Raw genomic sequence first — 24,741 nt, forward strand, 5'->3', positions numbered from 1 at the left:
AAGTGTGTTGGGTCTTATTCATTTCTCTATCCCTTAATTCCTTACATAGTATTTGGCACAGAGTTGGTCTTTGTAAGCATTTGGTGAATAAAGGAAATAATTTATTCTTCTGTGTCTCCACTTACATTACTCTAATTCAAGCTATCATTGTTGCAAATATGAATTCTTGCCAGTTTCCAAATGAGACATCCTAATTCCAGTGTCCCCTTCAAATTCTTCCTTTCACAAAGACACCAGATAGAGATGTCCAGAATATAAATCTTACTCCTCTGCTTGAAAGCTGTCAGAGCTTCCTGTTTCATCCAGTATTTTAAAGACAAGTATCTGAACATAGCTGGGTCTGGCTCCTCCCTTATACAGTCATCCTTCTGTATCCAAGGGGGATTGGTTCCAAGAGCCCCTGCAGATATCAAAATCCTCACATGCTCAAGTCCCTTACATAAAATGGCATAGTGTTTGCATATAATCTATGTACATCCTCAAGTATACTTTAAATCACCTCTAGATTACCTTAAATACCTAATGCAGTGTAAATGCTATGTAAATTGTTGTTATACTGTATTGTTTTTATTTGTATTATTTTTTATTGTATTATTTTTAATTTTTTCCTAATATTTTTGATCAATCTGCATTTGCTTGCCAACTGTTCTTCCAGCAGCTGAGACAGCCTGTAGCTCTCTATGAGCGCTGTGCTGTTTCCTACCCTGGAGGCTTTGCTCCTATTGCTTCCTCTGTCTGTAGTCTCCTCTCTTCCACTGGTTAACAATAACTCATCCTTTAAGATTCAGTTCAGGGATTACTTCTTTCTGGAAGCTTCTTCTGAGCCAGCCACCAGACTAGGTTGGGTGTTCCTCTTCTGTGCCTCATAGTACCAATGTTTACCTCTAATATTTCATAATTGTCTATTAATGAGTTTGCCTTACCAATTCTGTAGTGAGTTTCTTGAAAGCAGGAATTGTATCTTAAATTCATCTTTGTATTCCACGTGTCTAGCACAGTAGCTGACATGTGGTAGGTACTTTGATATTGTTCAAATGGATGAGTGTGTAAATGAAAAGTTGAGTAACAGGAGCTTTTATTTAAAGTAGAAGTTTCAAATAGAGAGTCAATGATTAATCAGTTATTTTATTTTTGCTTTCCATAGACATTGGTATCAACCTGACAGATCCTATGTTCAGAGGAATTTATAGGGGGGTTCAAAAGCATCAAGGTAAATGTTTCTTTTATTAAGGGAAATAGTTGTTCTATGAAGACAAATTTTCCACCTCAAGGAGATCTTGAAAAGCATAATCTACTCTTACAATTGAAATAATAAAGAATTTTGCATCCTGGATAAAACTGTGAAGTGAAACATATTGGTAAACCATGAACAGTTATAAAGCACCCATTATAACAAAGTTTTAATCAAGCCCTTCTTAACTGTGGAAGTTTATGATTTTATATGTACAACTTTAAATAATGATATACACAAGCCAAACAAACAGTAGTCAAAATTTTATTTACCAGGTTTTCTTAATGTGGGGTTTGTCTTTTACAGATGACTTACAGGATGTAATAGGGAGAGCTGTCCAGATTGGTGTTAAAAAGGTACATCTGATTTTTGTTATTCTTGAGTTTTCTTGTTTTTTAACTAAATTTTAGTTAAGGTTCTACAGAGTAGAAGGTAAAGAGCCAATGCCACACTTAGGGTATTTAGTGTCTACATTGGAATATTAGCAAGTTAATAGAAATAAAATATCAAAATATTATTCTCTTCCCAGGAATTTAAATTATACAAACCTCATATATAGTTCTTTCATGTGATCAGAAATGTGATAAATAGCAAAATCTCTTCGAAAAAAAATTTTTAAGCCTATGTGAATTACCAGGTTTCTTAAGAGGCAACTTTTAATATATTTTATAACATAATTTAGCATTTGTTATAATTAAGCAATTGTCAAAAAGACATGTATCTGTCACCAAGTCTAGCTTTTAAATGGGCGTACCATTTTAAATAATTGAGAGGACACTTTAACTTTTTTAACAATGAAATTTCTACCACTTTTTAAAGAGTTCTAATAAGCAAGTGAATATTAGCTCTGTGTCAAATTCTTTCAATAGATATTTCCTCAAATTAGTTTTTAAAATAGCAAGCTAGCTCACACATGCACATAAGAAATAAGGTTAAATCCATAGTGTGGTATCAGGACAATTGGTAGCTACTGCTTTTGAGTTGCATATTTATTATTATTCATAAGAAATATGAAAAGATAAAAGTCACATTGATTTCTCATTACGCAGTCACTGCCTGCTTGGTAAATCACTTTATATAGTGCTTTTCTGCAAACTGAAATGCCAAACTCCTAAATTTTCATGTGTCAGCCATATAAATTTAACCTTTATATTTCTATTCATTCTCTCTCTCTCTCTCTCTCTCTCTCTCTCTCTCTCTCTCTCACACACACACACACTCTCTACTGACTTAGGAGTGACTGAACTGGAGTGATTTTTACTTGGGCATGGTTCCAAATTGAAATTTAATTCAGTACCTTGCAGCTATATTGTAGTGGTTAAAAGCACAGTTAGGGTGTCACAAACCTGGGTTCCAGCCCCTTCGTTCTTCTTATGAAGGTTAGGTAAAATATTGAATTTAAAGCATTTGGTATTATAACTGGCATAAACAAACCTTCATTATGTATATGATGGAAGCCACCATCATCATGTCATCATCATCATCATTGTACACTGGGAGAGAAAATGGTGCCCTCTAGTCTTGTCCTAACTGTTTCAACTATTTGGAAAAGTTATAAAAAGTAGACTCAGTTAGAAACTATTTTGCACAATTGAAGTACTGGATGTGGACATGTGGTCTGGTGTCAAACAATCAGGTAATGTTAGTAACAAGAAAGTTTTCCCAACATTTTTATTAATATCTTATATTCTATGTTTTACAGACAGTTGAGGATTTAGTTATGGCTATATATAGTTTCCTGAATACATACTTAATGTCTAGTCAGATTAGAGGTTTGAGTTGCTGTCTGAAAATATCTGTTTATCATTTGCAATTCTACCTTTGTTTTGTATGTTCTCTCTTGACGTGTGTACCTAGAATGAATTCTTCACTTTAGCTTAGTGAGACTCTTAAAGGATGCTTTAAAAAATGTACAATCAGTGTGCTTGCTTGAATCACTTCTTTAGAAGAATGTAGACCTTAAGTGGCACTGCCTTAATACTCACTATCAGCAAATAGCTCCTCAGTGACGTTTTCATTTTAACAGATTAGAACAGATGGCATTCTAACTATTGGGTGGCCTCTAATTGCTGTCTCTGTAGAAGTATGCTTATTTGCCAAGAGCTGTAAATTTTCCTGCAGATGATTCATCAGTATACACTAACTCAGTGATTCTTACTTGGTCTTAGAACCCATTCATACCTTTTAATATTATGGAAAACTGCCAAAGAGCTTTTTTGTTCATGTAGGTTTTACCTATTGATAATGTACTATATTAGAAAGTGGAGAAAATTTTAAAATATTTATTAATTTCTTTTAAAATAACAATAAACTATTATATAACACAAGTAGCATATTTTTATGAAAAATAAGTATTTTCCAGAACAAAAAAAATTAGCAACGAGTGGAATTGTTATACAGTTTTTCAAGTCTCTCTAGTGGCTGGGTTAACGGAAGTCTGCTGAATTTTCCTATCTGTTTGTGTGGTCACTCTGTGGTGATTATCACACATCACGGAGCCTCTGGAATACCTCACTGTGCATTTGTGATAGAATGAGAGTGAAAAAGACAGATAGTGTCTTAGTATTATTATGAAAATAGTTTTGACCTCATGTACCTCCTAGGAATTCCCAGACCATACTTGGAGAACGGTTGAACTAATCAACACTGTTGAATCATTGATTTAAATTAGTCACTGATTTAGATTAACAAAATTGTAAATTTGCAAGTATTCAGCTATTCAGTCTTTCATAACACATGATCTGTGTCCTCTAGGAACACATGGCCAAATAGGAAAGACAGGAAAGTTTTCCCAACATTTTTATTAATATCTTATATTCTATGTTTTATAGACAGTTGAGGATTTAGTTATGGCTATATATAGTTTCCTGAATACATACTTAATGTCTAGTCAGATTAGAGGTTTGAGTTGCTGTCTGAAAATATCTGTTTATCATTTGCAATTCTACTTTTGTTTTGTATGTTCTCTCTTGAGATTTTACCAAGGAGGAATGACAAATTTCAGCTGTGGTGGGTGTTTGTGTGTAGAGGGGTAGTCAGGTACCAGTCTACATAGGAGATGATCCTCTGGCTGAAATTTAAAGGAAGGGTAGATGTGTGACAGCCATAGAGGAAAAAGCATTCTGGAATAAAGAGGTGACAGGAAGTCCTGCTTAGGAAACTGTTGTTGATACACTATTAAAGTTGGTTTATTTTATTTCTTTCTATTTCAGTTTATGATTACAGGTGGAAATCTACAAGACAGTAAAGATGCACTGCATTTGGCACAAACAAATGGTATCCTCATATTACTTTTACCAAAAAAAATATGAATTAAGTAATTTTGAAGAAGTCTTTCTGAGAACTGCTTCAGGTACAATATAATGGATCACTGACTGTAGAAAGAACAGGAAAATGGACTGATTTCAATAGGACATGATTAAGATGACAAAATTCAAAGTACTCATTGGTATATCAGAGATGTTTGATAAAACCTTCCCTTAGTACTTAACAAAGATTATTTTAAGATTTCACTTACTGAGAATAAAGTTCTCCAGGTACATAATTTAAACTCACGTGTTTCTGATGTGGAATTTGTATGTGTGTATTGTAATGTGTTTAAGATATAAGTTGCTTTTTATTTATTTATTTTTTACCTTGAGCGTGAAAGATTGTTTTATTAAATATGTATTATGTGGACCAGACACCGTGCAGGGTCCCAGGAATGCAAATACAGTAGTAATATATAATCCCTCATTGCTCACTTTAGGTTTATAGACATCATCTTCCAGAAGTTTTTGAGGTGTATCAGAATATTTTATCCTTACTTTTTATCCACAAACCAGCTATGCTTTTAAAAGTTCTCCCACCTCCATTATCGGCCCTCTTCCAGTCCTCTCTGTGTACCTAGTGTCCTTACATCTTTAAAAGGGATGCCTCCTTTTGTTTGTAAAATCTGCATGAGAGTCTGAGAAAGACTCCATGTGTCTCCCATGGGTTCAGGTTCAGGTACCTGCTAAGTCACTCAAAAAGCATTTTGACTTCTCATTTGTGTTCCATACAATTAAAGATGTCAAAGTAGCCTCCAAATAAGTGAGTTTTTTTTTTATTAGAAAAACAAATCCCTCTTTCCACCTCTTTAAAGTACCCCCATTATTAACCTTTTTAAGGGGAATACATTTTAACTGTTATATTAAATACATAAATCAAGACAGTCACATGAACAGTAAATTTAAAAGATAAAATTAGATGATGGCAGTCAAGAAATTGTTTCACTTTCCATTCTACAATACGCAATAAATACCAAGCTTTGGAAAGAGTTGAATTAACTATTTTATTAATACCTTAAGGCAGTTTTCATATTCATATTCTACTTTGTTCATGTATTCCAAAAATTCTCATGATTAACATAATACAGTTTTGGTGGTTTGAATAGTTTATGCCTATTGTTAAAAACCATTTGAAATTATTTGATATTTTCTCATTTTGCATATTAAATATAAATATGAGAAAATATTTTGAAAATAACCCTAAGACTTTATTTTGTGTTAGATATGTTTTTCAGTACAGTTGGATGTCATCCTACAAGATGTGGTGAATTTGAAAAGAGTAACCCTGATCTTTACTTAATGGAGTTGCTAAATCTTGCTGAAAACAATAAAGGGAAAGTTGTGGCAATAGGAGAATGTGGACTTGGTAAGTGCCAACCTGGCCATGTAGAATGACTTTATTTGAAAATAACTGATTTGTTATGCGTAAGTCTTGAGTAATTATTCTTTTTTTATCTTTTCAAGATTTTGACCGACTACAGTTTTGTCCCAAAGATACTCAGCTCAAGTAAGGAAATTTGTTAACTTTAGAAATTATTATAAAATCTTAAATGTTTTTAAATAACTTTTATCAGTTAAGAATGTAGTTGGATTAAGTGTCAAGATGTTTTTGTTTTTCCCGTTTGTATATGAAAAGTTAAGTGAAACATTCCATGCATACTTGCATGTAATTCATAAGGAATGGAAATACATAGTTCCCGGATTTAATTTGATTTTAATGTTAGACATAAGGGATGAGTTTTACATGATAGAGACCCTTTTCTTGGTGTTTACTGTTTAATAAATGTAGGCCAGGCACAGTGGCTCATGCCTGTAATCCCAGCACTTTGGGAGGCCAAGGTGGGAGGATCACTTGAGGACAGGAGTTTGAGACCAGCCAGGGCAACATAGTGAGACCCTGTCTCTACAAAAAATAAGAAAAATTAACTGAATGTGGTGACACATACTTGTAGTCCCAGCTATTTGGACTTGGGAGGCTGAGGGAGGAGGATTGCCTCACAAGTGCACTTATACATGAACAATTCCAATGGAATGAATTAAATTGTTATGGGGGATATGATTTAAGAGCAAGAGATATTAAAAATGGAATATAGGATAAATCACCAAAGCTAGAAAATTGTATTTTACTTTTGCTGGGCATTGGATACGGTTAGTTTGGAACTGTGAAAATCCTTTAAGAGGATCCACATTAAGAGTGGTGGCATCTGAGAAAACTCCAAAACTCATAAGCCTCCAGGACTTCCTACAACCCATTGCCTGTAGCTGAAGTTGGAGCTCCTGTCATCATACTGGCAGGTCATTGTTATAGGTTGAAAAGAAAAAGTAGGTCAAAATCTTAATTTAAAACATGAGCATTTTGTTGAATTTCAAAAACATAATTATCAAGATGATAAAACATTACAAAGGAGGTTGATTTAGTTACTCAACAAATATTTATGGAGTACTATATGCCAGCAATTGCTGGGAACTCATAAAAGTATGAATAAGGTGCAGTTTCTGTCCCTAGAGACTTTTCAGAATAAATAACCTTCTGTTCTCCTTTGTTTCTTATACACAAAGGAGGACTAGGGCCAGATTCTCTAAGATACCATTCACCTCTGTCATGATATTTAATAATTAATAAATATGATCATATGATTAATCCAGTGACTTGATGATGTGAAGGGATTTTTCAGATTATAAATGCCAAATGTGTACTTCCTCCCCCTTCCATCCCCTGCTTCCCTGCAAATTGTATCCTGATATGCCTGCCCGAATTGAAAATCACATAGTAAGGAGCAGATTTACTAGTGGAGTCTGTCATACCCTAAACTTGAAGCTCCAGAATTCCTAGAGTGTGAAGGTCTATAACCAAGTGGAATGGGATGGGTCGGAGTAATGTTCTGTGGACACATACTCTTTCTTTCAGGTCTTTCATTTATGTAACGCTTTCAGAACTGTTTAATTTGTGGTATATCATTTGCTGTGTGTTTCAGGGACATTCATGTGGTGACCAGCAGGATTACTAAAGGCCTGTACCTCTCTTGAATATCATGTAGGTCAGCTCACTTAACCTTGAAAGTTCACATGTTCACATTGAAATAGAAAAACAGTCATCTTTAATAGTTTCTTAGGTTCAGCCCCACAGATCATTATTCCTCAACTTTAATGATCTTTTTTTCGGCCAGGATGAGCCTTGTAAGCCAAACAGACTCTGTATATGACAAGCGAGCGCAGTCGCAGAGTCCCCCAAGTTTTCTTGCCCATGTGACTTTTCATCCAGAGTGAGTTAAAACTGATTTTAAAATGCAGCCTAAATACTTCAAACTCAATTTTTGGGTTAAATGAAAACACTGATGTTATCTGTTCTACTTTACTGTTCTGGAGATATTTCACCATCCTCAGAGCAAGATCAGAATTTAAAACAGTATGTACAGAAGCTTATGCTTTAACACTCATGCCAATTGTGCTAGTATTAATCAGTAATAGAGAGTTGAAACTCAGTTCATTCAGTAAGTGATTACTAAGTGTCTCAGTATGATACAAAGAAGAATAAGACTTGGTCTTATGCTTTTGTAGACAAGAGAGGGCATAAATATTTAAAATAAATTGGAAGTGCTTTCACAAAGGTGTGTAGACAGCAGAGGAAAGGACTAACTTTCTAGGGGAGTCAGGGAAGAGTTCTCTAAGGTGACAGCATGTGATGTGGGCCTCTTCTAGAGAGGATAAGCTAAGAACAAACTAAAATAGGTTGAAAGTTTTGATAAGATAAGCAATTCTACTTGAAATTTTTTATATTTTTAATAATAAAACATTGAATGACCTAGTGGTTAAGAAAAAAACATACCAGTAATAATCACATTTGGACCGTTGTTAAAGAAACAAATACACACATCTTCCACCGCTCATTCCCTCCCTTTCCATGAGCGTGTACTGACAGCGTGCAGCCCCTATTCTGTGTGTACACAGTACTCTGTACTTGTTTCAGTGCTTATCGCATCATACTGAAAATATGTTTAAGTTATCCTTCCCCTCCCACAACAGACCAGTGTCTTTGAGTTCTTCGAAGGCACACACCAAGTCTCACTCATGTCGTAGTTCCCATAGCACTTAGCACAGCACTCTCAGCATATGGTAAGTACTTAGTAAATGTTTGTTGAATGTTTAACAAGGAGGGAGGATTCTTTCTGATTTCTACAGAGCAGCATGAACAAAAAAGCCTATAATTCAGCTTTCACTATTGGGTTTATTCTTGGGAGAATTCAGATTTTGGTCTTTGTGTTATACCATCGAAGCAATTAACCAGTGTATGATTTTTTTTGGTTTTCAGTAAAAATGCAGTCAGGAAAAAGATGTATAAGAAAAGAAAAATAGAAAATAGTACAATGGATTAGGAGATAAGACAGAAAAATTAATGTACAATAGATATAGTATCTGAAAAATTATGGGAAGTAAAGGCAGTATATAACATAGTGTTAAAAGTATGGTGGTTGGCATCAGCAGGTCTTTGGGTGATTTATAACTGCCGTTGGTGGCTGTCTATCCGTTTGTACATCTCAATTTCCTCATCTCTAAAATGGGGATACGATGCCTATCTTCCTTAACATATGGTATATAAAGCCGATCGTAGTACAGAGTAAGTACTCATAAAATCATAGCCATTGTTAGATTATTCTTTCCAGAAATATTACCATCCTAAGGGAAAATACAAGCTATAGTTTTTGTCTGGTATTTTTGAAAAGTATTTTTTAAAGAACAAGAAAGCAAAGCAAAAAATTAAAACAAGGAAAGGCCTGATTTAGTTATGGAAAGTTTATCCTTTAAACCATACCCTGTATTTTCAGCTCTCTGCCTTATGCTACTCTCCTTTCCTTGCTGCAATTTAGAGCTCTGTTCTCTTGGGTAGGAGAAATTGCTTTGGGCATTTTTCTTGGGGTCTTTAAAATGTTAATACTCTGCAGGTCCTTAAGAAGAAAAATAAAGAAGACAAACTTTCAAAATAATCCTTTACGGATTTGGGGGACCCTAAAGATGAGAGTTTGAGGCCATCCTTGCCATCATCCAGCTTATAGGGGAGGGAACCTTGTGTTAAGGTATATTAATGTAATTCTCTGGGCTTTTTGGATTCGCTTTAATCCTAATTAATAACTGCTACTCTGAGGTTGAATTTTTCAAGCTCTTCTCCTTAGGTAGTGTTAACCCTAAACTGTAAAAAGCAGTAATACAATCAGAAGCAAATGACATCTTCACTAAGATGAGCAAATCTAACTCAAGTAAATAATGATTTTCATTAATAAACCTAAAAAAAAATTACAAGTGAAACAGGCAGAGAAGTCTCTTAATAAATGCCATTTCCTGCCCTATTTTATGTTATTTCTAGTTACCATGGTAGCTTTTTCTTCTTTAAGGATAGTAGTCATTTGGTGTTAAGTACCAGTTGCCTCAATTTGTATCATTATCAGTTTGTATCATTTTGCCTCATGGCTTCCTTATGATACCTAGCTAGCTTGAACTTAGGGACCTTTTTCCCCCTCAAATTATGTAAAATTCTGTGGGCACATTGCTTAGGCTTCTGTTATTTTCATAAATTATACTTTGCCTACCCTGGTATAGGAAGCTAATTTCCAAACTGACCATTAGATTCTGTAAATTTGTAGCTTGGTCATGTGGCTTGGTCCATGGAATTGTATGTGGAAAAAATTATCAGCACTGTATAACGCAGTGAGCACCAAGTGGAGAGTACTGCCTGCTGTGTGTAGCCAGAAGCCAAATATATAGGAAAGTTTATGTAATGGCTAGAGCACATTTAAATAGTTGCTGACATTTGGATTACTTTAGAACTTATGGAAATAGTGACTAGTAATAATTCTTAAAATCTTTTTGTCTCCAAGTTTTTATAGACATTTCCTACACTGTAAAATTTCAGCACTTTGTTAACTAAAACAAAATATTTTTGCTTATTCTGACCCAGCAGAATCTGAAAAGGTGACTAAAAACTCAAACATTGGGTAATAAGGACAGACCACCAATTGTAGGAAGACTGTTTCTTTAAGAAGTATATTTCTAATTTTAAAATTTGGCATGTTCAAGAGTGCAAAGGGACACTCCAGAAAAATAGTCCTGCACATCAGGAGACAAGATATAGGAAAATACAGCAAAAGAGGTTTAATTAAACACAGAGAAATTGTTCCCCAAAATTAAAAGACCTAGAAGAAATAAATCTATTTAAGAAAATAATAAGCCAACTGTCGTCCTGATTTCAGTTAAACCTATGTGACCATTAATGAGAGCCAGGGGAGCATTGTGTCGAAATGAAAAAACAAATACAACACCCCACCTATTATTTCCTCTGGATATTGTCTGGGAACAGGAAGAAGCTTCTTAAAAATGTAACTGTTTTAGGTCATTTGGGCTGGGACTTGGAATTAGAGCACTGAAATTCTGATTCCAAGTTTGCCACATCATGTGTTGTGATCTTGAACGAAATACTACACCTCTCTTGTCCTAGGGTTATTTGTATTGTATTGTATTCTTTATTTTGTTTTTGAGATGGGGTCTATGTTGTCCAGGCTGGTCTCAAACTTCTGGGTTTAAGCTATCCAATCCTCCCACCTCAGCCTCCCAAGTTGCTGGGACTGCAGGCACCATGCCACCAGCTGTCCTAGGGTTATTTTGAAGATCAAATGAGATAATGGTATGTGGCACTTGGAAAAGCCTTTTTATACAGTACTCTACAATAGTCAGGGCTATCACTTTATCATACAATTTTCATTTTTTGAAAAATAGTGTAATTCAGTTTTTGAAAAATAGTGTAATAGTGCTGTTTAGCAAATACTTAGATTTCATTTTCAAGGGAATCTTTGTTCTTTTGGCTCAGTGGCAGTAATTTTTTTTTTAATAACAGCATATAAAAAAATCTAGTTACAAAATGGAATAGAACACTCAGTATGAAGCTCTGTCTGGCTTCTCACATAAGTGAGTTGCTTCCCACTGATGGTGCTCAGCAAGCTTGAGCAGCAAGGAGCCAGCAGCTTGTTTTCCTCATAATAATTTTCTAAGCCCAGAAAATGAAATATCCCTTTCCAGAAGTTGCATGCTAATAAAAACCCTCTGCTAAGCCTGAAGTCTGAATTTACTGAATTTACTATTTCAGTAAATGTCTGAATTTACTATTTCCATTCTGTAATTTCTAGAAAATAAAATTCCTTTAATTAAAAAAATCATTTGACATAATTATCTTTCTCATGCTTAACATTTTTAACAAGGAAATTTTTTTGCATTATGCAGATACTTTGAAAAACAGTTTGAATTGTCAGAACAAACGAAATTACCAATGTTTCTTCATTGTCGAAATTCACACGCTGAATTTTTGGGTGAGTTAAAACTAAAATCTCATTTAGAATTTAAGAATTTTTTAGAAGTCAAGCTATTTGCTGAAAGTTTTCTAATTTTAATTCACAGACATAATGAAAAGAAATAGAGATCGGTGTGTAGGGGGAGTGGTAAGTATAAAATAGTTGTTTTTAATACAGGTTGACCATCCCTAACCCAAAAATCCAAAATCCAAAATGCTCCTAAGTCCAAAATGTTCCAAAATCTGAAACTTTTTGAGCACTGACATGAGATGGTGACACCTCTGCTTTCTGATGGTTCAGTGTACATAAACTTTGTTTCATGCACAAAATTATTTAAAATATTGTATAAAATTACCTTTCAGCCTATGTTTTTAAGATGTAGACAAAACATAAATGAACTTCATGTTTAGACTTGGGTCCCATCCCCAAGATATCAAATATTCCAGCTTTCAAGAAAAAAAATCCAAAATTTAAAGCAGTTCTGATTCCAGGCATTTTGGATAAAGGATAGGTGATCTTTATGTGACACGTAAAAGCATGTTGGTTATTAAGGTGGGCTTCCAGTTCAAACATTCACAATAAAGTTATTAAGCTTCTTTTCCCATTATTTGAAGGCTAAGGAAATTGACTCTTGAATTTATGGGCCAGATATGGTACAAACATAAATCACAGTTTTAATTTTAGTTCCTTTGTTAAAGTATGAGTACAGAATTCTATTCAGAAGAAAAACCCTGTGAATTTACTTCTGCACATTCTAATACTGTACGTAATATTTTTTCTCTGTCTTTTCCATTAGCCATTCTTAAATGTTCTTCAGTCTAAATTTTGAACAAAATATAAACTAAGTTTTATAACATTTTAAAATATTTTACCATTTATTTCAGGTTTGCCTTTGTAATTTCTTGTCAGCTGTATTCATTTACTATTAGAACTTAGATCTAGAGCCTTATTCTCCTTTTTGTAATATGCATTCTGCTCTAAACACTTCTCCTGTGTGGTCATTTCAATCATTATTATTGAGACATTTCCCATAAATATTATCTACCTACCACTTAACTCAGGTTTCTAATCTGCCTTAGAAAAAATGCTCAGATATATAAATTTTCGTATACAATTTCAGGAGAGACTATCTCTAGCAAAAAAGCTAACATCCAGGTATATAAAATCACAGTTACACTATGCCAACTAAGGAAAGAGGAAATAGCACTGAGTACTTACTGTACTTACCTTGCTTTGACAGTTTCATATATAGTTTCTCAAGGTTTTAGCCTCTGCCTCATGTTTCATGCCTCATACTAGTAATTTGTATGCATTCTGCAGTGCTGTGATGTTAATATTACTGTGCACATTTTTTCTGTAGTTTGCTGACTCTGTAATTTATCCTTTAGAAACTGTACTTGGGAATTGAAAGAAATTTTAATTAATTCCCTTGGGATTACTGGTGGCATTTATCATAACCTTCAAACTCTTGTCTCTCGGCCTTTTGCTTGATTTCTAAGTAAGAATTTACTTGGGTGATTCTATAATAGTTTTAAAAAATTAACAAAAGCAACAACAAATCCAACTAAGTTTTTTTTCCAAAAAGAAATTGTCAAACAAAGAATTAGTAACTAATTTTCTGGAATGGTCTATGAGGAGTCACATTTAAAATTATATTGATATTAATGGAGGCTGCCTTTTCTAGTCAGCTGGAAATTCTGAGGGAAAGAATAAACCCTGTACGGGCAGCTGTGTAATGCACATTTCTTTATTGTTGAGAAATATGTTATCTATAGTGTGTCCAGACTCTCTGGACTCAGTAGTAATATGATATCACTTGTTAGGTGACCTTACTTTTTAAAGGAGTGTTATTATTTGTTGTTTTTGATTACATAAATACATCCCAAGTATAAGCTCTGCCTTAACCCCTGTGTCTGTAAATGAGAAAAAAAAACATCATCCTAATCCTTTTTGCCTGCTGAATTGGTATTATTATGTAACAGTTTACACTTTTGAGCAACATTCTCACCTCTTTATACAGCTTCTTAAAACTTGCCTCTTAAAAGTCATTTCTCTTCTAGAAAAGGGTATCCTTTAACAGAAAAATTCAAGGATATTTGAAAATATATTTTAAATGGTGTTATAACTTTTCTAACCTTTCTTCATGCTTTTACTAAGAATATGGCTCCCTACTCCTGTCCCCCTTCCTGGAGGTCCTGCAGTATTGGTGCAGAGACATCAAAATGTAAAGGGGTAAATTCTAGGCAGCTAATTCCATGTCTCATATCATTAGAGATGACAGATTATAAACAGGTGAAATCTGATTTGAAAATAAAATTTGTAAAGGCCACCACATTTGACTCTGTGGTCCAGAAACCCTTACATGTATGTATATTTCTGCTTAGAAAGTCTTATTAATGCTATTTAGATTTTAAAGAGTAATTATTATAATAATAAAATTATACCTGTATGTCCCTAGGTGCATTCATTTGATGGTAGCAAGGAAGCAGCAGCTGCTTTGATTGACTTGGATCTTTATATAGGGTTTAATGGTTGGTACGTTCTTGGTTGTTTTTGTTTTTATTTTTAACCTTTATTTAAGCAGATTTCTTAAATTGTTTTACAGTGAATTGCTGACAAAATTTTATTTTTATTAAAGTTTGTGTATGTTTTGCATTGATCTTTGCCTGAGAGTTACAGTAATTATTTACCTAAGAAATTAAACAGTACATTACTATTACAAGTTAAACTTTGAAAGTATGACTATTACCGTGTGTTCTAATAATGGAAAACATTATTTTCCATTCTATGTGGAGATCATCAGCTAGCTTTCTCTAGCAATCCAATTCATTTTCAGGTCATTTGATCCCTTCAAAACATGTGTTCACAGCATTACATGTACATATATACATGTCATGTCTGACCATGGGAGAGTTTGTTCTGTAACAATAAACCAAGAAACCAAAGCTCAAAGAAGTTAACACAGGTATAGAGTTTCTCCAAGTCTGAAAACCTGTGTCCTCTGGCTCCTCACTCGGTGACCTTTCTGCTGTAATACCATACGAAACCTAATACACTCCGTACAGTCAGCTAGCATGGCTAGGTCCTGGGCTTGTTCTGTCAAATATGTACGAATTTCCACCAGTGTCTTTTCACAGGATGTCACTGTAGCTCATTAAATAAATTGCAAAGTAGTGTAAGACTTACTTTCCCTCTTTAGTGTTTCAATCCCTTATTAGTTTTTTGATTACATTTGACTAAAATCTTAGGGAAACAGAATCATGGAATTACTTATTTGCTATAGAGTTCAGAGTGTAAATGTCCTAGATGCTTCTTTCATATTTAAATTAATGCTTTAATTTATAAATTAATGTGAGAAAGAATACATGCATAGGGATTAAAAATTTAAGTAGTACTAAAAGACTTATAAACAAATATCAGAGTCCCCCCAGCAAGCTCCTACCCCTAAGTCAGCTTTTCCAGAGGCAATCACTTTGCTATTTGTAGTCATATTTCTAAATAATATGCATATACTATTATCTCTTGATTCATCCCCTTGTCTGTTCCCATCGTCCCCCACCTCCATTATTCCTTCCATATTCCCCTCAATGTAGCTGTTTCAGAATTTTATATGCATATATATTTTCATTATGTCTATAAATATTGTTGACTCCTGAGCTGTGTGATATACCATGCTTGCAATTCTTTTCTTGTATCACTTTTTGTTTTCCTGAAGTAATTGACTTCATGTTTTTATTTACTTGGCTTTCTTCAAAACTTGAAGCCCTATCTCACTTTCCACAGCTTTGTGAAATGCCTTTATCTGTTTTTCTACATGCGCAAGCCTATCTACATAATCTCTTTCGTTAGTTCTAGACCCTTCCATCTTTTTGTTTCAGTTAGACAAGAGTCTCTTCTGTAATAGAACTATTTTTAGATCCTATGTATTTTTTGTTTGTTTTGGTGGAACACATTCTCTAATATCCTCCTGAGAAAGTTTTCATGGGAAGTAAATTTTTTGAGATTTTGCACGTTTGAAAATGAATTCATTCTACTTTTCCTCTTAAAAGTTTGCCTGCATAGTTAATAAAAGTGGGCAGGGGAGACCCACTTTTGGTAGATAGTTTTTCTCAGCATAAAATTCTAGATTAGAGATCATTTTTTGGGCACGCATGTAGTTTCAGCCACTGAGGAGGCTGATACTGGAGGATCGATTGAGCCCAGGAGTTCGAAGATACAGTGTGCTATGATCGTACCTGTCAGTAGCCACTGCACTCCAGCCTGGTCAACAAAGCAAGACCCCCATCTCTACTGAAAAAAAAATTAATAATAAAGACATCATTTTCACTGAGAATTTACACTGTCCTGTTAATAGGTTTCAGCGTTGATGAGATGTTGATTGCTATTCTGATTCCCAGTCCTTTCCCTCTGACCTACTTTTTTTTCTGTGGAAGGTTTTAGTTATCTCTGGTTTTGTAAAACTTCACAAAGATGTGTTTTGATGGGTTTTTCTGTCATTCATTCTGCTGCTCTCTTACTGGCCCTTTTCACCTGGAAGCTCATCTTTGTCAGTCCTTAGGAATTTTCTTGATTTTTTTTTTTTTTTTTTGGTTTGGTTTTTTGTTTTCTTTGGACATCCCACACTGATTACTCTGGTATTCTTATGTTTTCATTCTGCTTTTCCTATCTCTATTTTTTTCCTGCTTCCAGAAAAGTGCTGTATCTTTCAATGTTTTAAATGAAACTGACTTCAGCTTTTTTTCCCCACTCTCTGAAAGCTGTCTTATTTATACCACAATCTTCTTTGACAGATGCAGTGTCTTCTTTTCTCTCTAAAGATATGAATTAGTTTAGAGTTATTTTCTGCTTGCCTTACTGCTTTTATTTCCTCAGTCTTTTTTCCTCTTTATTTTGGTCTCTGTCATGATGGAGATTTTCTTCAAATGTCAGGCAGTCCTTCACTGTCTATTTTTTTAAAAGCCTTTTGGAAGCTGTGGGAGGCAGGCCAGCAACTGGCAGGCTCAGATGGCTAAGTGGCATTTTCACTAGGGATTCCCAAATGTCATGTTGTAGAGATCTTTTTCTGGATTGGTTCAGTTGCTCCAGAAAGGCATCCTCTGATCCCTGCTGGAAAAGTGGAGTGGGGAATTTATGAAAGTACCTGGCAGTGTTCTGGAGCAGGGTGGGTTAGAGGGTCTCACTGTTCAGTGGGCAGTCCCAGTCTCCAGCTTCAGTCCCATGCCATCCCCCATTGCTACTCTGCGCTTATTCTCCAGCTCAGTCTCTCTAATTTGGGGTTCTCTGGAAACCCTACCCTCCTCTCTCTGTACCAAGTCATGGGTACATAACTTGGGAACCCTGCCTTCTCTTTACAAGATTTTCAGACAATCCCCGTTTTATCCCACCAGCTTTCTAGGTACTTTCCCTAGTTCTTCCAACTTTCTTAGGTGAATTGTTTTTCTTTTCTGCTGTGTCTTTCTCTACAGGCACCTATTTTAGGTCACTTAGCTTTTAAATGCAGGCCATTTAACTACTCCCTGCTTGCTACTCTAGGATCACCAGGGTGCCATCCAGACCACTAAAGTACCTTTCAAACCTATGGGCATGTTATCCCATTGGCCAGACCAAGTCTTGAGGCCAAGGCCAGATTCAAGTAGAGTTAATACTTCCTAAAAAGAAACCATGGCAAGGGCACACGGATAGATGATTCTGTTGGAGGAGAGTGAAGCATCAGGAGCAGTAATCCAGTCTGTCTGAGGGGCTGAAAATGGAAAGTTAAAAAAATGAAAATTAGCAGCCTTATGAGCACCTCTTATTACACAAATTACTCAAGAGAAGCAAATGAATTATTTAAAAAAGTTAAATTTTACTTAGAGTGATACATAAAGCTATTGAGAGCCAACTGGTAAGCATAAAAAATTATAGCCCCTAAAGGCAGATCTGGTTAAAACAGATCTTACTCTAGATTCTATGAAGGATGGGAGTGTGTAAATATTAATACTTTCTAAAGTATACTGAAAACAAAATTTGTTACGGGGTTTTGAGTTGGTTTTGTAATGTTGTAGATAAATTTGTGATATGAAAAAAAGTTATTCATTAAATGTTACCTTTTAAAATAAATATATACACTTTTTTTAAGCTCCCTGAAAACTGAGAATAATTTGGAAGTTTTGAAGTCAATACCTAGTGAAAAATTAATGATTGAGACAGGTAAGTTTGTTTTCAGAACTTTAAGTTTCCTATTAAACCATAACAAAAAAACTAGAGACAGAAATTTGACATCAAGTTTACTGAAGTGAACAAATATTTTCTATAAAATGGCATGCTCAACCTCAGCCAGCATAATACTTTTCAGAAGACCCTTGGAGGTTATCAATTGATGGAAAAATATGCAGATGATTCTTTTTTCAATTGTATAAGTTTGGCTAAGTCTAAGCACTTAAAAAAGGGGATGCCAGAATATATGATAACTAAAGAGGTTGTGGTTATGAATATTTAATTAAATAAGGAATCTTCACTAAGAACTCAAGGTTCTAAGGAACCTCAGGGTTGCAAAGTCTATTCAGAATTTTTTTTTTTTACACAATGTCTTTATAATGGCTTAATTGTATAGCACTTTTTAAAGTGCAAAAACTTAAATTGGTTTACTATAAGAATTTTAGAACCTGGTTGCCTCTTAAAACAAAGAGCCAGGCATGGTGGCACAACATGCCTGTAGTCCTGCTGCTCTGGAAGCTGAGGCCGGAGGATCAATCGATTAAGCCCAGGAGTTCAAGTCCAGCAACGTAGCCAGACCCCTTCTCTAAGTAAAAAATAAATAAATAAAACAAGGTTAAAAGCTAAAACTTTTACCTAAACCCTGTAACTCAAGATTCTCCTTATACAATGGACTTTAGGAAAGTCAAGACAGCCATTCTGGAGAAATCAGGTTTATTTCCTTGAGCAGTCATGAAAATGAGCTGATTTTATTAAAAGTGCAATGCTTCTAAAATGCATAAGCTATTAAAATTCTTTATTTTTAAAAAACTAAGTATTCAAAAACACTGCTTCACATTGAGTAGAGGCTACATAGACATTTGTTTAACTGAAATGTTTTCATGTTACAATTTTACTTCTTTTAGGTTTAGGTCTTTTTTTTTTAAAGCATGATATCAACAATAATATTAGCAGAAAAAAAGGGATAAAAGTCTTAGAGAAAGCATTTAAGATGCAATTCAAGATTTTCTTTTGTGCTTTTCTTCGAATGTTTTCTGTTGTATATAATTTGCCATTTGGGGAGCTGAACCATTGCTTATAACTTAGAGGTTATATAATTAGTTTGATAATGTTCATAGAAATCAATTTGAAAGGTAAACCCCTTAAGTCACTGCGTCCCCAGGGTGTGGCCCAGTACTGGTCCGTGGCCTGTTAGGAAACAGGGTGCATCACTGCCTGAGCTCCGCACCCAACACCCCCTCCCATGACACCCCACCCCCATGTCATGGTTCAGTCCACAGCTGGACTTTGAAGTGTTTCCCCAGTTCTTGGGCTCCTGGCTTGGAGGAATCACAAGCCTTGGCCAGTGTGATGTAGAGAGATGACAAACGTTTAGCAAGTATGTATGAAGAATTTATTGTGAGTAAAGTTTAAGGGTGCAGAGTGAAAGCACATTTCCTAAGGGGAAATGGGTCTGTCTCCGTGAGAGGAGAAGACACTGTCGACTTCTATGTTTTCCTTTTATACGTTAGGTTTAGTAAAGGTTAGTTATAACTATTCATGACTATATGTCATTGTTTTGGGGACTGAATTCTTTCCAGGTATGGACATGACTTAAAGGTTATGTTTCAGTGATTCTTTCTAATATACATATGGTAGGGAAAGTGCTATAACCTGCTCATGGTGTTTTTTTCCCTTCCCTGACTGGTGGTCAGTGTTCCATAGCCTGATTACCCCATTCTTTAAGACTGAGATAACTGTTCCCTCTTTATTTTTCTGCAGCCATTTCCTCCTTATTGTTTTTCTATAAGTGCTTTCTCCTTTCTGTTTTTCTGATTTCCATTGCCTCTCACTTGTTTTTCTATCCCTAACACACAGTCCGTGCAAAAATTGTCTTCCATGAAACTGGTCTCTGGTGCCAAAAAGGTTGGGGACCACTGCCTTAAGAGACACTTTTCTTTCTTTTGCCTAACTCTAGATGCACCTTGGTGTGGAGTCAAAAGTACACATGCTGGATCAAAATATATAAAAACTTCATTTCCTACCAAAAAGAAGTGGGAAAATGGGCACTGTTTAAAAGATAGAAATGAGCCCTGCCATATAATGTAAGTATTTTTGCTCTCATCGTTTTCAAAATCACTAAAGTCAACCACCAAATGCCACTTAAAAAATGAACTCAAGGGATAAAATTACCATATTGTGAAATCCAAATGAACTTCAGGTCAGAGACCACCATTTTAATGCAGTGACTTGGAGGAATTTGCACCTGAATTACTCTATCTCAGCTCTTCTTTTCATACCCTCTTGACCCAAAGTGATTTATTTCAGCAGTGAGAAATAAATGTGATTGTAGGTCATCTGTCATATATTGTAGGAGAGCGGAAAAGATCTGAAAGCTATTTGTATAATCACCTTACCTGGTTTAGGTTCTGTTCTCATGCAACTTCCCTGTTACTATTCCATAACAAGAAGCTTATAGCATACCTTTTTGTTAATAATATCTGCATTTTAAATGATTTGACAACCTGAATTTATCCAAAAAAACAACACATTTCTTTAAGCCTTGGAACAAAAGGACAAGTGATAGGAGTTCCTTTTTCCAACCTGGAAAAAAAAAGGGCAGAACTTCAGAGCATTTTGTTTCCTAAGCAAATAGTAACTCAGGATCTTTTTTTTTTTTTAATTATAATCTATAGCACAGGTGAAAAGAGGGGCTGTTAGCCATCTGTCAAATAGCTATAAGGAATATTATAACAAAATAGGAAAAGTTGGTTAAATCATTTTGATGGGCACATAATCCAATTTCTTTAGTTTGCACAGATAATTTAAATCTAGACTATATCAATCTAGTATGATTTACCAGTTCAGACAACTGGGCATATTTATAACACATTCATAAAAATTAATATTGGATTGTTACTTTTACACTATAATAATACCTTCCATATGCACCACCTTTGTTAGTCATTTCTAATAGGTAAATAGTATTAGTTAAGCCAAACCTAAAATTCAGCAGGCAAAAATTAAAGAATTGTTCTATAAAAATATATTTGAAAGGTTCTTTTGCATTATTAACATGCTTGTGCTGGCAAAGACTTTAAAACTGAATAACTGAATGCTTTAAAACCTATAGGGTGAGGAATATATTCAAATTCTGGTTAGTAAAAAATCACTTGTAATTTTTATGAAATGTAGATACTTGCAAATTCAGTCAGGAGACAATATTTCTAATTCTTTGGAGATCTAAGAGGACACTAGAAATAAGGAACTGGTATTTTGCCAGCAGCCAATTTAGAGGAAATATTTTGTTGCCAAAAGTATATCCAAATCAGTTTTCTATACTGCCTTAATCTTACATAAAATTATAGCTGTTGACTTTAGCTATAAAATTTCAAGGTGTTTTTTGCATGTAGCCTGTCAAGAACAGTGAAGGCTTGGGTATCAGCTGCAATCATGAATACCTGTTTTTCAATTAGCTGAGTAGGCAGAGCTCAGGAGAAATCACCATTTGTAAGCTGAAAAATTTTAACCACATTTCAAAAACATACCTATCTTTAATCTACTATTATGAATTAGCAAATTAATTCCTATTTACAAAGTCATTTTTACCAACCTCTGTTCTGTTAACTTTTACCTTGTAATTATTTTTATAGAGGTCTTTCTACTCTTTTAGATATAAATTCTTTGAAACAGACATTTTGGAGCTCCCGCCATATGTTAGGAAAGATGTAAGTTACTAAGGCTACACAAGAGTCAAGACAGTCCCTCCCCTTATCCATCTACCAGATGAATAGGTACACTGTGTCAGGCACTTTGGATAAGGCGTTCACTGAGTCAGACAAGAGCCCCTGCCCTCCTGGAGCAAACAAGCAGATGCAGTCCAAGATGGTAGCACTGTTGTTATAGAGGTAAGAATATACGGCAGGGATCATAGGACACATCAAATTTATGTATGACATACTTAAGAGGAACCAGGAAACTAGGAGAGAGCTTTATTAAGGTGACATTTCAGCTGTTGACTAAGCATGACTGGGAGTTAGGCCAAGGACAAAACACCTTGAGCAAAGGCAGACTGCAGAATGGCTTGGCTGATCCTGGGAAGGATGAGTTTAGTGTGGTGAAAGTAGGATGCAGGGTAAGTGGAAGAAAAGCCTGAGAAGACAGTGAGGACAGATCGTGAGGGCTCTTGTATGCCAACTGTAGTTTAGATTTATTAAGACCCGAAGGATTTTAAGCAGGAGAGTGATAATTACTTTTTTTTAAAGCTATAACTGAGTATCAGTGTGGGAAAGGATTGGAAAGGAGATGGTGGCAGGAAATCATACAGATCTTGCAAGACTTTAAAAACCTGTGCCTAGTGTAAATGTGCTATATTAAACAAAAGGCACTAAATTCTCAGGGACACTATGTATTCTTTATGGAATAACTGCAGCTTTAGGCCACTGAAGATATATGAAAACAGCATGGATGCAAAAGGGTTGTTCAAAGATTACCATAAACTTTGCATTATCAAACTTATTAAATAGAATGTTCTAAGCTCCAATGGACTTCTCTTAAACAATTTCTCAATTTGAATAAAGTGATTTTGCTATACAATATAATCTTAGCAAAGCTGCTGTGAACTTCAAAATTTTGTATCATCAGCAGCACTAAAGAGTTCCAATTCTTAGTACCTTTAGAGAAATTCTGTAGTTTAATAAGAAAATTGGATTTTTTGTCATAATTTAAATGTTAATAGGTTTTCTTTTAGCATATTTTAACTGTCAGATAAAAATTTAATATAATCTGTTTATTTAGTGCATACAACAAGCAAGGCTATAGTGTCACTATTACAGAATAAAAAAAAAATCCCCATTAATCTTTAAATCTCTATCCCTGATTCCTTTAGGTGTTCACATTTAAGAAACTCATTAAGGGAACAAAAAGCTTAGGCAAAGAATATTTAAATGTTTATTTTGACTTTATGACTTTCTAATCCTTGTATAAAAATATTTCACTTATATGGCCGGGCACAGTGGCTCACGCCTGTAATCCTAGCACTCTGGAAGGCCTGAGGCGGGTGGATTGTTTGAGCTCAGGAGTTAGAGACCAGACCTGAGCAAGAGTGAGATGCCGTCTCTACTAAAAATAGAAACAAATTATCTGACCAACTAAAATATATATATAGAAAAAATTAGCCGGGCATGGTGGCGCATGCCTGTAGTAGTCCCAGCTACTCGGGAGGCTGAGGCAGTAGGATCGCTTAAGCCCAGGAGTTTGAGATTGCTGTGAGCTAGGCTGACGCCACGGCACTCACTCTAGCCCGGGCAACAGAGTGAGACTCTGTCTCAAAAAAAAAAAAAAAAAATTTCACCTATAATATTGCTAGGAGACATCACTGATAATTATGATTCTGGGCACAGAAACAGAAAGATGGACACCTGTGCTATTATTCTCTCTTGCAGGGGAAAAAGTACAGGAATGGAAAGCCCTCCCTGCCAATAACCACACATTATTTCAAGTAAATGACTTCATTTGCTGTCTCTAAAGGACTAGTTCACTAAGCAGTGACTTTCCAACTTTGGCTGTATCCCCTTACATTGTGACCCAGTGCACACTTTCATTCATAAAACCAAACCAAAAATGGAACAGTACTTACCCTGAGTACAATGTACTTTTAATTTTTAAAATGCTCATCATGACAATGCATTTATGACCCAGAATTTAAAAGGACTCTTCATTTCCACTGGGTTAATTTGATAATTGTGGTGCACATAATATAGACAGCTGGTTTAATAATTTACGCGAACCTGGCTCTTTTCTCTGGTTATGCAAGGCAGCCCCAGAAATCTGTCTCTTACTACAGGTAGTTAATTTTTTGTATTAATATTGCTGAAAACTTTACTTTTAAGCTTTACTTAGTGTATTAAAGGTGCTAATACGGTATCTTCTTTTATGTGGAAAAAGATGATTATTATGTACCCTTAAAACAGAATACATACTTGGAAATTTAACCATCCGTTTTGGTTTTGTTTTGTTTCAGCCAAATACTGGAGATAATGTCAGCAGTAAGAGATGAGGATCCACTGGAATTAGCCAATACACTATATAACAACACTATTAAAGTATTTTTTCCTGGTATGTAATCAGGATGTGTCTTCCATTTTCCATCATGTATGTAAAATTTCATGGTAAAACTTACTGATAGCTTCAATAAAGAAATTCTCTGGAAGTTGTCTAAAGAGGTACTATATGTATCACTACACACCATTCCCCTTATTTTTCCATAAAATCAGATCAGGATGTTTTTAATATCATTTAATGCCTTAGTTTAAAACAATGAAAACCCCCAACTATTTTCATTTTGTAATCTCTTCAAAAATCTGAAAGGACAATTTTATGACAACACTGCAAACACAGAATGGCTAACAAATATATTGATTTTACATAAAAATTAAACATGCAGCACATTCTGGTTTATATCAAAGTTTAGCTGATGTAAGTTTATTTCTTAACTCTCACACAGTCTGAATCATGACTTTTGAACCCAGCTCAACTACATTGCTACTCTGATTTCAAAAACATTTCTCAATTGCTCTGTCTGGCTAATTTTTTCCTTAGTTTTAAAATACTCTATAGTTTTTATCCTCTGATCCAAATTATTTTATTTCTTTGACTTTAATGTGGTTTCCTGATTTGCATTTTTATTCTCCCA

General features: G+C 34.8%; 1 protein-coding gene across 3 annotated transcripts in view; it reads left to right on the top strand.

The window, feature by feature from the left end:
- TATDN1 (TatD DNase domain containing 1) overlaps nt 1–24,255 on the top strand; it is a 27,954-nt gene extending 3,699 nt beyond the window's left edge. For 2 of the 3 annotated variants that reach the window (XM_045560517.1, XM_045560516.1), the window contains exons 2-12: nt 1,145–1,210; nt 1,538–1,587; nt 4,444–4,507; nt 5,762–5,905; nt 6,004–6,046; nt 11,806–11,891; nt 11,980–12,020; nt 14,332–14,408; nt 17,992–18,062; nt 20,026–20,152; nt 24,070–24,255. In XM_045560517.1, the coding sequence (XP_045416473.1) occupies nt 1,145–1,210; nt 1,538–1,587; nt 4,444–4,507; nt 5,762–5,905; nt 6,004–6,046; nt 11,806–11,891; nt 11,980–12,020; nt 14,332–14,408; nt 17,992–18,062; nt 20,026–20,152; nt 24,070–24,172 (872 nt within the window). In that variant the 3' untranslated portion in view covers nt 24,173–24,255. Of the gene's footprint in view, nt 1–1,144; nt 1,211–1,535; nt 1,588–4,443; nt 4,584–5,761; nt 5,906–6,003; nt 6,047–11,805; nt 11,892–11,979; nt 12,021–14,331; nt 14,409–17,991; nt 18,063–20,025; nt 20,153–24,069 lie in introns of those variants that run through there. The other variant, XM_045560518.1, reaches the window with a different exon arrangement.
- The last annotated feature ends 486 nt before the right edge of the window (nt 24,256–24,741 follow it).

The sequence above is a fragment of the Lemur catta genome, chromosome 9 (assembly GCF_020740605.2).
Source record: "Lemur catta isolate mLemCat1 chromosome 9, mLemCat1.pri, whole genome shotgun sequence".
In the NCBI taxonomy this organism is placed as follows: domain Eukaryota; kingdom Metazoa; phylum Chordata; class Mammalia; order Primates; family Lemuridae; genus Lemur; species Lemur catta.